Source organism: Sphaerodactylus townsendi, linkage group LG11 (genome assembly GCF_021028975.2).
Source record: "Sphaerodactylus townsendi isolate TG3544 linkage group LG11, MPM_Stown_v2.3, whole genome shotgun sequence".
NCBI classification, from domain to species: Eukaryota; Metazoa; Chordata; class Lepidosauria; order Squamata; family Sphaerodactylidae; genus Sphaerodactylus; species Sphaerodactylus townsendi.
In genome coordinates this window covers 73088811-73101114 of record NC_059435.1, presented here as the reverse complement: position 1 = coordinate 73101114, position 12304 = coordinate 73088811, and the positions used below count along the sequence as shown (strand labels likewise).

General features: G+C 48.8%; 1 protein-coding gene across 1 annotated transcript in view; it reads left to right on the top strand.

The window, feature by feature from the left end:
• Window positions 1-12304, top strand: part of LOC125441220 (corticotropin-releasing factor receptor 2) — a 207686-nt gene that overhangs the window by 15853 nt on the left and 179529 nt on the right. Inside the window, exon 2 of the mRNA XM_048511647.1 lies at window positions 7947-8040. Within this exon, the coding sequence (XP_048367604.1) occupies window positions 7947-8040 (94 nt within the window). The remainder of the gene's footprint in view (window positions 1-7946; window positions 8041-12304) is intronic.

The window sequence follows — 12304 nt, the reverse complement described above, 5'->3', positions numbered from 1 at the left end:
ACTCCAAATAAACATTGGACACACACATGCACTCATCTACGCTATTACCTATTGATATATATAAAAGAAACAAGAGTGTTTTATACCTCTCAGGGATTTCATTGAAAATGCAGTACAATAATTTCATAGGAGTGAATATGATTTTTTTGTTTTGGGTAAATGGTTCACTGAAACCAGTGAGTCCCCTTTTGAACTATTTGGAATCTGCTGGTCTTAAATTGCATGCCCTAATAAGGGCAGTATAAAAGTTCAGTAAAATAAAAGAAAAATTAATAAATGGTCTTACATAAAGAGGGGCTGGATGGCCATTTGTCGCGAAAGAAATGGAGTGAAAGAAATAGAGAAACGAGGTGAAATGAAGCAAAGGAAGCTGTGTGTGTTGGTGTGTGAAAACATTCACAACAAACACACACATATATAAAAGAAACAAAGGTGTTTTATACCTCTCTGCAAGGATTTCATTGAAAATACAGTACAATAATTTCATAGGAGTGAATGTACAAATTTTTTTTGATTTGGGTAAATGGTCTCGTGGCCCGTGACTTTATCATACTGCAACTTTAAAACCGTTGTTCGTTTTGTAGCCGGCTCGGCAGGGATCTCATGTCGGTCTTTTGCATTGTTCCCAAAGCTGCCTTCTCTGGGAATTTGCCGAGGGTGATAATTCGGCGTTCTTTGCAAGTTCCAAATTAGTCCTGGTTTGCTCACCTTGTGCTTCTACGTGTAGCTTAAAATTGCCAGATGACTCAAGCCCACTGAATAATTCCTCTTGAAACTAAAGGCTAGCCAGATCAAGAGGGCCATTCCATCGCGGTCACTTCCCTATTGAAGAACTTCATACGAGACTGCAGTTCAGTGGCTACCGGCCCCTAAAAATGACCCCTGGCATAAATGTACACGCTGGACGTGATGCACCAAGAAAAATTTTGTTCTGTGGCTGCACAGAGAAGTGAAAGTTTGACCTGAAGCTTAAAATAAGGGGGCAAGAAGAAGAAGAAGAAGAAGAAGAAGAAGAGTTTGAATTTATAACCCCCCTTTCTCTCCTGCAGGAGACTCAAAGGGGCTGGATAATCTTCCTTGCCCCTCCCCTCACAACAAACACCCTGTGAGGTCGGGTGGGCTGAGAGAGCTCCGAGAAGCTGTGACTAGCCCAAGGCTCACCCAGCTGGCACGTGTGGGAGTGTACAGGCTAATCTGAATTCCCCAGAGAAGCCTCCACAGCTCAGGCTGCAGAGCTGGGAATCAAACCCGTTCCTCCAGATCAGAGTGCACCTGCTCTTAGCCACTGCTCTTAGCCACTACGCCACCGCTGCTCCTCTGTAGCCACTAGGCCTCCGGATTGAAAAGCAAGGGACCTAGAGCACCTGCCTTAAAGAAGAAGAGGAGGAGGAGGAGGAGGAGGAGTTTGGATTTATATCCTCCCTTTCTCTCCTGCAGGAGACTCAAAGGGGCTGACAATCTCCTGTCTTGCCCTCACACAATAAACAACACCCGTGCAGAAGTAGGTGGTGGGCTGGAGAGACCTCGAGAAGCTGTGTGACTGTGTAGCCTGGGTCACCCAGCTGGCGCGTGTGTGGAGTGAATTCCCAGAGAGAAGCCTCCACAGCTCAGGCTGCAGAGCTGGGAATCAAACCCGGTTCCTAGACCAGAGTGCACCTGTCGGCCACTGCTCTAGCCACGCCACTGTTGCTCTTCTAGCCACTAGGCTCCGGGATTGAAAAGGGACTCCAGAGCAAATCTGCCTTAAAAAAAGAAGAAGAGGAGGAGGAGGAGGAGGAGGAGGAGGAGGAGTTTGGATTTATATCCCCCCTTTCCCTCCTGCAGGAGACTCAAAGGGGCTCACAATCTCCTTGCCCTTCCCCCTCAAGCTAAATAAACACCCCCAGAAGTAGGTAAATAGAGCTCCTGTGCTGTGACTAGCCCAAGGTCACCCAGCCATGGTGTGGGAGTGCACAGGCTAATCTGAATTCCCCAGAGAAGCCTCCACAGCTCAGGGCGGCAGAGCTGGGAATCAAACCCGGTCCCTCCAGATTAGATACACGAGCTCTTAACCTCCTACGCCCCTGCTGCTCCAGAAGATTATATGTGTTTGAAAAAAGGGCGGCTGGGAAATTTCTGGAGGTTCGGAGGTGGAGCAGGACGGAGCTTAGAGGAGGGGAAAGTCCTCAGCAGGGTATAATTCCAAGTGGGCATTATATGCACTTGTGTTCTCCTTCGCAACGAGCCCACGTTCCCTTCAGGTTGGATTCTCAGTTTTGCACGCTTTTTCTCCTTTTCAAAACTCACTGCGCTCTCAGGTCAGAGAATCTCTGAGGTTTCAGAAACCTGGTGAAGTATTTATTATTCCTCCCCCCACTTTCTTTGCAAGGGAAGGTGAAGGAATTTTGCTGCTCCTCGGGGTTTCTTTGCTCCTCCTCTCTTCCAACCCCATCACCTGGACAGCAGTTCCTCCTCTCTGTGCCAAGCATTCCAGAGCAAACTGGAACAGCCAGCTGATATAGTAGTGGCGTGAACCAGGTTTGATTCCCCACTCTCCTCACCCAAGGTAGAGGCTATCTTGGTGAACCAGGATGTGTTTCCGTCAGACTGCTAATGCTCCTGCTGGGTGACCTTGGGCCAGTCACAGTTCTCTCTGAACTCTTTCAGCCCCACACGGTGTCTGTTGTGGGGAGAGGAAGGGAAAGGAGCTTGAAAGCCTCCTAGAGTCTCCTTACAGGAGAGAAGGGGGGGGGTACAAATCTAAACTCAGTGGCATAGGAGGTTAAGAGCTCGTGTATCTAATCTGGAGGAACCGGGTTTGATTCCCAGCTCTGCCGCCTGAGCTGTGGAGGCTTCTCTGGGGAATTCAGATTAGCCTGTGCACTCCCACACACGCCAGCTGGGTGACCTTGGGCTAGTCACAGCTTCTCGGAGCTCTCTCAGCCCCACCCGCCTCACAGGGTGTTTGTTGTGAGGGGGGAAGGGCAAGGAGATTGTAAGCCCCTTTGAGTCTCCTACAGGAGAGAAAGGGGGGATATAAATCCAAACTCCTCCTCCTCCTCCTCCTCCTCCTCCTCCTCGTCTTCTTCTTCCTTTTTTTAAAAAAAATTGGGTTGAAACTGACATGAGATTTGTAGCCTAGCAATGTAACACTAGACCACAGATTGCACCCTGCTCCGCAAAAGGCAGCAGGCCACCTCTCAAGAGGGAAACTGCGTGAAAAGACCGAGGAGGTGGTGGGTCGGCAGAATGTCAGCTCAGTTGGAGACACTTCACAGCAGCAGGATCCCTGTTCAAACGACAACAAGAAGAACACTGGGAAACCACAGGAAGTAGCAAGCACTCAAAAACCTGTTGTCTTCTCTCCGAAGCGCTCTCCCCAAACCCCCCGCTCTTCAGACCGTGCCTCAGAGCTGCCAACTCTGGTTTGGGAAACTTTTGGAGATTTGGTGCAGCAGGAGCAGCAGTGGCGTAGGAGGTTAAGAGCTTGTGTATCTAATCTGGAGGAACCGGGTTTGATTCCCAGCTCTGCCGCCTGAGCTGTGGAGGCTTCTCTGGGGAATTCAGATTAGCCTAACAACTCCCCACACATGCCAGCTGGGTGACCTTGGGCTAGTCACAGCTTCTCGGAGCTCTCTCAGCCCCACCCACCTCACAGGGTGTTTGTTGTGAGGAGGGAAGGGCAAGGAGATTGTAAGCCCCTTTGAGTCTCCTACAGGAGAGAAAGGGGTGGACATAAACCACCAAACCCCTCCCTCTTCCCTTCTGTTCCTTGTTGCCCTTGTTCCTGCCAAGTTCCTTGTTGTTCCCTTGTTCTTCTTCCTTCTTGCTTGTTCTTTTGTTGTTCCTTTGTTGTTCTTGTCATCTTCTTGTTCCTCTCACTTGTCTTGCTTGTTCCTTGTTGTTCCTTGTCTCCTTCTTCATCTTGTTCTTCTTCTTCTTGTTCTTGTTCTTGTTCTTCTTGTTCTTCTTGTTCTTCTTGTTCTTGTTCTTCTTCTTCTTCTTCTTCTTCTTCTTCTTCTTCTTCTTCTTCTTCTTCTTCTTCTTCTTCTTCTTGGTGGTAGATCTTGGGGTGGGTGGGATTTGGGGAGTGGAAGGACCTCCGCAGGGTAAAATGCCATGGACTGTACCCTCCTAAGCAGTCCTTTTCTGCACGGGAACTAATTTCTGGCATCTCTGGGGTTTAAATTCTGGGAGATCCCCCTGAATTGCAGTGCATCAGGCAACAGAGATCTATTTCCTTAGAGAAAATTGATGTTTTGGAGGGTGGACTCAACAACAACGACGGCCTTTATTTGGCAAATAGAGGGTGGACTCTACAGCATCGTACCCTATTGGGGTTTCTAAGCAGGCCCAAATCTCCAGGCGTTTCCCAGTCCCAATCTAGACCTGACAAATTTAGACCTCCACCCAGTGGCGTTCCTGCCTAGGGACAGGGGGTACCCTATGTCCCCGGGCGCCCCCCATTTGGTCACATGCGGGGGCGCCAACATTTCAGGGTCGCTTGGGTGTTTTTTTTAATGTTTTAAGTGTTTTTTTCACCGTCTCAGGCCTGCAGTGTAGGTATGCATTTTTAAGGCTAGCATGGGCACCAAAATTCTTCAGGGGTACCCATTCAGAGATCAAGTTCTTGATATCACCACCTCCAAATTCTAGGTGAGCTTGGTTCAGGGGTAGCAAAGCAGTGGATCCCCTGTATCAAGCAGGTGCCCTCTATCCCCATTGTTTTCATAATGGGAGCTAACCTGAGATGGGAGCTACTCCATTTTGAGGGACCAAGCAACTTTGGTCCCCTTGAAAACATAACGCCACCAAACTTCTAGCTGGCATCATAAGAATACTAATCAGATGATACCCTCTGAAAATTTGGTGTCACTAGCTTCTTTAAAATACACCCTTCCAGGCACCCTCTTCAAGAAATTTGCCCAAGCTCCACATTCTCGCTAGTTTTCAGTGAGTGACCTTTGCTCCATTGTAGCCAATGGGGAATTTCTGGTGTGTAAGCGGGCGGCACGTATTTGAAGATAGAGGCACCAGACTTTCAGGGTGGGTTCCAGGAGGGCTCCCTCCTGGTAATAGCAGCATCCAGGTTTGGAAACCCTTTGCTTCTGGGGGGTTCATAATTCTTATGGGCCCCCTCAAAAGGCTTATATTTGTTTCCCCTCAGCCTCCCATATGAAAGCTCGCTCGTGGGCTGAGTTCTCTCTAGAACTTTCTCAACTCCCCACTCCAGAAGAAAAAGCCCACCAAGCTTGGATGCTATGACTGAAGGCCGCTTGGAGCCACCTTTGAAAGTCTGGCTCCTCTATCTTCAAAAAAATGTGTAGCCTCAGAAATTCCTCAATAGCTACAATGGAGCAAAAGTCACTGCAAAACAAAGAATCTTGGGCAAAATTTCTTGAGGTGCCTGGAAGGGATGCATTTTTAAAGCTAGTGACTTTCAATTTTGTTTTAACCAGGGACCCCAGATTCTCCCTTTAAGGTAGATTTAAAAGAAGAATCTGAGCTCCCTAGTTTAAACACCATTGAAAGTGATGCTGTTTGGGGGGTGGATCTCCGCCACTGGAGGTGTTTTCTTTGTGGAGAGATGATGCTGACATATTTGGTTTGGTAAATGTTTTGCTGGGGGGTGATTTGTGAGAGATTTTACATGCTTAATAAGCACCACTTGCACTGGCTTGAGTTGTTTTCAGGGCTAAGCAAACCTACCTCATAGGTTGCTTGGTAGATTAGGAAATTAGGAAAAGAGTTGGTGGGGAGAGAGCCATGTATGTTTTGATGGGAGTGGGAAATGTTTTGTGAGCTGGTACAAAAAATCATTGTTTGGTCATGGTGGGGGAGGGTGGCCGTCCATACGCCGGGCAGGGGGGGGGGGCACCAAACTCAGGTTTTGTCCCCGGGCGCCAGTTTGCCTAGGTACGCCCCTGCCTCCACCGGCAGGTTGGCACGTTTACACAGCTCTCAAATCTCCAGGAATTAACTGTACCGGAGTTGGCAGCTGCATCCGTACACCAGTGGGCGAAGCAGCGAGGAAGTCGGATGGATTTGTTTCAAATTAGGTCTGACTCGTTCGAGCTGTCGAGGGTTGTACTGTTCCTTTGTACCCACGGCGTAAAAATATGTGCTGGCAGGCGCGAGTGAAGTATGCGCGGTCTGAAATCGCAACAGTTGTCAGTCATTAGCAGAAATAGAGTTCCTATAAATAAAGCCCCAAACATTAAGAATGAACGGGGCCTGTTTATTTCTTGCTGGCACGGCCCCTGTGACATCCTGTGATTGCGGTATGGGCAGCGATGCTTGCCGAAGAAGAAGAAGAAGAGTTCGGATTTATATCCCCCCTTTCTCTCCTGCAGGAGACTCAAAGGGGCTGACAATCTCCTTGCCCTTCTCCCCTCACAACAAACACCCTGTGAGGTAGGTGGGGCTGAGAGAGCTCCAAGAAGCTGTGACCAACCCAAGGTCACCCAGCTGGCGTGGGTGGGAGTGTACAGGCTAATCTGAATTCCTCAGATAAGCCTCCACAACTCAAGCAGCAGAGCTGGGAATCAAACCCAGTTCCTCCAGATCAGAGTCCACCTGCTCTTAATCACTGCTCTTAGCCACTGCTCTTAGCCACTACGTCACTGCTGCTGAGGTCTCCATATGCCCCCCATTCACACCCCCATGGTCTTTGATGGGAGGTCTCACATTTTGTTCATGGCTGATGGTGTGTGTTGCATTTGTAACAGAGTTGTGGCACATTCATAAGCCGACAAATAACCTTCAGTGGCTGTAGAACAGGGGTCTCCAACACGGTGCCTGTAGGGCTGTGGTGGCGAACCTATGGCACTCCAGATGTTCTTGGACTACAATTCCCATCAGTCCCTGCCAGCATGGCCATTGGGAATTGTAGTCCATGAACATCTGGAGTGCCATAGGTTCGCCACCACTGCTTTAGGGGCTATGGGGCACGGCAGCACTTTTACTAGCACCTGCCAAATGTTTTTAGGAAGTAGGTGGGGGTCAGGTAGAGCTTTTGCCCAGCAAGTCTTCTGATTGACTGCTAGAAATTTGATTGGCTGTGCCGATTTTCAAAAATCATGAAGTTGGAAGAGACCCCAAGGGGCCATCAAGTCTGACCCCCTGCAATGCAGGAACACACAATCAAAGCACTCCTGACAGATGGCCATCCAGCCTGTGCTTAAAAATCTCCGAAGAAGGAGACTCCACCACTCTCTTAGGTAGTGCATCCCATTGTCGAACAGCCCTTACTGTCAGGAAGTTTTTCCTGATGTTTAAGTGGAATCTCTTTTCCTTCCCCTTGAACTCAGTACTCCTGGTCTCTGGAGCAGCAGAAAACAAGCTTGCTCACTCCCCAACATGACATCCCTTCAAATACCTAAACAGGGCTATCATGCCACCTTCTCTTCACCAGACTAAACATCCCCAGCTTCCTAAGTCTCTCCTCGTAGGGCATGGATTCCAGACCTTTTGCCATTTTGGTTGCCCTCCTCTGGACCCGTTCCAGTTTGTCAATGTGCTTCCAGAACTATACACAATATTCCAGGTGAGGTCTGACCAATGTTTTTGTTTTTGCTCTGAAAGCTGTTTCTCTCAAAACCCAGGCTCATTCCGCACATGCAGAATAATGCACTTTCAAACTGCTTTCAGTGCTCTTTGAAGCTGTGCGGAATAGCAAAATCCCTTTGCAAACAGTTGTGAAAGTGGTTTGAAAACGCATTATTTTGCGTGTGCGGAAAGGCCCCCAGTTAGATCAGAAGTCCCCAGCGTTTTATTCTGAAAGCTCTGAAACAAAAAAATTTTTTTGTTTTTACTCTGAAAGCTTTTGAAAGAACCTTTAAAGGTCTTATGATCGTTGGCGCGAGCACATGAAGTTAGTGAAGAAATCTGGGCGCTTTGGAGTCTTCCATTCTTGCCTTCGTTATTCAGTTCTCCCGCTAATATTTGTTTTTCTCTCTCTTACCCAGCTGGCTCTGTGCTGTAACTCCCTGTCAACGCTTCCCTTGTCTGCTCTGCTGGAGAGGTACTGTGAAGCACTGTCATCTCATCACAATGTCACAGGTAAAAACCACCTTAGTGCGACGCACTGTTAACCTGCGGAACTCACTGCCACAAGATGTGGCTATGAAAGCTGGCCTTAAAAAGGGGATGCGGCAAATTCATCCAGGACTGGTGTATCATTCGCTATCAGCTGATGATAGCTCAGTGGAACCTTCATGGTCAGAGGCAGTGTATCTCAGAAATTCAAATGGCAGAGAGAAATTACAGAAGAGGGCTAGTTTCTTCTCAGAAAGCTTCTGACGATAGCTCAGTGGAACCTCCATGGTCAGAGGCAGTGTACCTCACAAACTCAAATGGCAGAGAAATTACAGAAGAGGGCTAGTTTCTTCTCGGAAAGCTTCTGACAATAGCTCAGTGGAACCTCCATGATCAGAGGCAGTGTACCTCAAAACTCAAATGGCAGAGAGAAATTACAGAAGAGGGCTAGTTTCTTCTCGGAAAGCTTCTGACGATAGCTCAGTGGAACCTCCATGGTCAGAGGCAGTGTACCTCAGAAACTCAAATGGCAGAGAGAAATTACAGAAGAGGGCTAGTTTCTTCTCGGAAAGCTTCTGACGATAGCTCAGTGGAACCTCCATGGTCAGAGGCAGTGTACCTCAGAAACTCAAACGGCAGAGAGAAATTACAGAAGAGGGCTAGTTTCTTCTCGGGAAGCTTCTTGGAAGCATCTGGCTCAGAGACTCCCATTCCTTTTGAGCCTGGAGGCACATTTGGAAATCTGACATGACAGGGTGGGCGCAGTAACAAAATGGCTGCCACAAAATGGCTGCTCCAGGAGACTGAGCCAGCCACGAAACGATCACCACAGCTTAATTTCAATCACACAGTGTAGATCCTTGTCCTGTGGTGGCACCTGCTGCCAGAGCCACATTTTAAATATTCTGCACAGTCAGTAAGATGCCTTGATGGCAAAGGCCCTACCTGGCCCCTACCTTCCTAAAAACACTTGGCGGATGCTAGAAAAGGTGTCTGCAGTTACCACGGGGGCCAGTCTATAAAATTATGCATGGGGTAGAAAATGTTGACAGAGAGAAATTTTTCTCTCTTTCTCACAATACTAGAACCAGGGGGCAGTCATTGAAAATGCTGGGGGGAAGAATTAGGACTAATAAAAGGAAACACTTCTTCACGCAACGTGTGATAGGTGTTTGGAATATGCTGCCACAGGAGGTGGTGATGGCCACTCACCTGGATAGCTTTAAAAGGGGCTTGGACAGATTTATGGAGGAGAAGTCGAACTTTGGCTACCAATCTTGATCCTCCTTGATCTGAGATTGCAAATGCCTTAGCAGACCAGGTGCTCGGGAGCAGCAGCAGCAGAAGGCCCTTGCTTTCACATCCGGCCTGTGAGCTCCCAAAGGCACCTGGTGGGCCACTGCGAGTAGCAGAGAGCTGGACTAGATGGACTCTGGTCTGATCCAGCTGGCTAGTTCTTATGTTAGGGTTCTAGCTGGGTTTTGAAAGAAAGTTGACGCTGGATGATGTGAACCCGTCACCTCTGGGCTCTTCTTGGCTTCTGCTGCGTTTTTGCTACATCCCATTTCTGGAACTGTGTGATAAGAGCACACGCTTCTATGTCGTTCCTTCCTGCCAAGACAGACAAATGGTGTTTCCTTGACTGTTCATACCCTGTCCAGGATCACCTGTCGATATGTATGAGGATTAATTGTAGGATTTGGAGACTCCTGATGAAGTTGGTTCCTAGTAATGATGGTGCGGACTGTACAGGGGCGTAATGCCCATTGGGCAAAGTGGGCAGCTGCCCAGGGCACCACCTTGTGGGGGGCATCAAAATGCAGGGTTCGTTTTTGGGCATTTTAGTGGTTTTCCATTTTTTGGCCTGCAGGGGGCGCAGTTTTTAGGCTAGCCCAGGGGTAGGGAACCTTTAACACTCAAAAAGCCATTTGGACCCGTTTTCCACGGGAAAAGAAAACACTTGGAGCCGCAAATAATTTTTGACATTTAAAATAAAGATAACACTGTATATATTGGGGTTTTTAACCTTTTACTCTGCTCATTCTCAGAAGCGCATGGATGCGTCCGCCCTGCTGCCTGCAGGGCGGGCAAGGATGGAAGCCAGCGGCTTGGCCTTGCCGGCCGCCGGGAAAGCACCCGCCTCGCTCGAACGGGGCGGGCGAGAGGGGAAGCCTGCGGCGCGGCCCAGCCAGCTGCGGGCAATTGGTGTGCTCGCCCTGCTGCCTGCAGGGCAGGCAAGGATGGGGCTGGCGGCTCGGCTCGTGGAGCCGCAGTGCAAGGGCAGAAGAGCTGCATGCGGCTCTCGAGCCGCAGGTTCCCTACCCCTGGGCTAGCAGCACCAAAATTTCAGGGAGTTTTTGGGAGACTCTCCTGATGATATCACCCAGGTTTGGTGAGGTTTGGCTCCGGGAGTCCAAAGTTATGGACTCCCAAAGGGAGTGCCCCCATCCCCCATTGTTTCCAATGGGAGCTAGTGCACCCCCTGCAGGCACCAATGTTGTGATGCAAAAATTTTTTTGGTCGTGGTGGAGTGGCCACCCATGGGGGGGGGGCATCCAACTCAGGTTTTGCCCAGGGCTACAGTTTGCCTCATTACGCCCCTGGGACTGTACCTTGGTGGTAGAATATTTGCTCGGGATGCAGAAAGTCCTAGGTTCAAATCCCAGCAACTCCAGGTAAAGGATCTGGCGGTATTTGATGCGAAAGATGTCTGACTGAGACCTTGGAGCAGCAGGAGGCAATGGAAACCAGGGTGGTGGTGGAACAGAGGGGGTAACCGGGGAAGAAAGGATCGCCGCTTCCATCGTGAGCTTGGCAGCCCTATTTAATTCTGCATTTGTGCGTCAGCATTCGGGAATCGTTAACCCATATACAAAAAAAGAACGTGTCAGATCTTTTCTTTCTGTAAAAAATTTAATGCATTGGAAGCAATTTTGTCGGGGGGAAAAATCATAATTAATTTGGGCTTCTTCATCATCGCTGCTTAGATTCTGCATCTTGCGTTCCTCATTAGATGGTTTGCTGGCACTCGGGGGACAGTTTTTGAGAAATTTCATGTCGTGTGGAGTTCTATATGGGCCAGTTGTATAAAGATGCGCCGTGTGGGAAGGTGGTTTTATTTTATGGCTTGCTTTTGATTTCAGTATTTCAAAAATTCCGTTGACCGATCTCCTTTCTCCCCCACTCCATACCTACCTCTCTTCTTGTGGATCCAGTTTGAAAATTATAAGGTGGAGATGGTGGAGAAAACTGTTCTGTAGGCCGGCCGGCCTGAATACTTTTAAAAATAGCTTAGAACGGAAAGCTCCTTTTGGTTTGGTGCATCTGAATACACACCTAGTTTCTAGGAGCAGCAGTGGCGTAGGAGGTTAAGAGCTCGTGTATCTAATCTGGAGGAACCGGGTTTGATTCCCAGCTCTGCCACCTGAGCGGTGGAGGCTTAACTGGGGAATTCAGATTAGCCTGTGCACTCCCACACACGCCAGCTGGGTGACCTTGGGCTAGTCACAGCTTCTCGGAGCTCTCTCAGCCCCACCTACCTCACAGGGTGTTTGTTGTGAGGGGGGAAGGGCAAGGAGCTTGTCAGCCCCTTTGAGTCTCCTGCAGGAGAGAAAGGGGGGATATAAATCCAAACTCCTCCTCCTCCTCCTCCTCCTCCTCTTCTTCTTCTTCTTTTCATTGTGTTTCTTCTGAACTGCTCCAGATCCTCTTGTGTCCGTGAGGCAAGTTGACCTTTTGCTGCAGTCTAAAAACAATCTTGTGTTGTCTCAGTTGCTGAAATATTCATTGGCTTTTTGTACTTCCTTGAAAAAACAGTGACAAAGATGACTTTTCAAGTGCATGTATATCACAGGGGCAGAGAGAGGGAGGCTATTGATTTTCTTCTCGGACATCAAACCGTTTCTTACAGCTTTAATCAATGCAAGGTTCTTCGTCTTTCGGGGACCTTGTGCTGATTTAGGAAGGGAGGGGACATTGTCTTCTCTAAGATTGCAGGTGGATATTTTCCCCCACCTTTTGGCACACGGTGGACTACTGGAATTGCTGTCGCATTTCAGTTTGCATTGCAGAGAATCGGTTAAGGCATGTCGTGTTATGGATGCCAGTTTGCAGCTCATACTGGTTGTGGTCAAAACCAGGGCCGGAGTGAGGGGGAACTGCGCCCGGTGCGTCATGCCCCCCCCTTCCCCTTGGCACTATGCCACAGGTCAAAACAATTCCTGAAGGAAGTTTGTCATGCATTATGGCCTGCTGTCCGTCCATCTCCATGCAAAGTTGTCCATCAAGC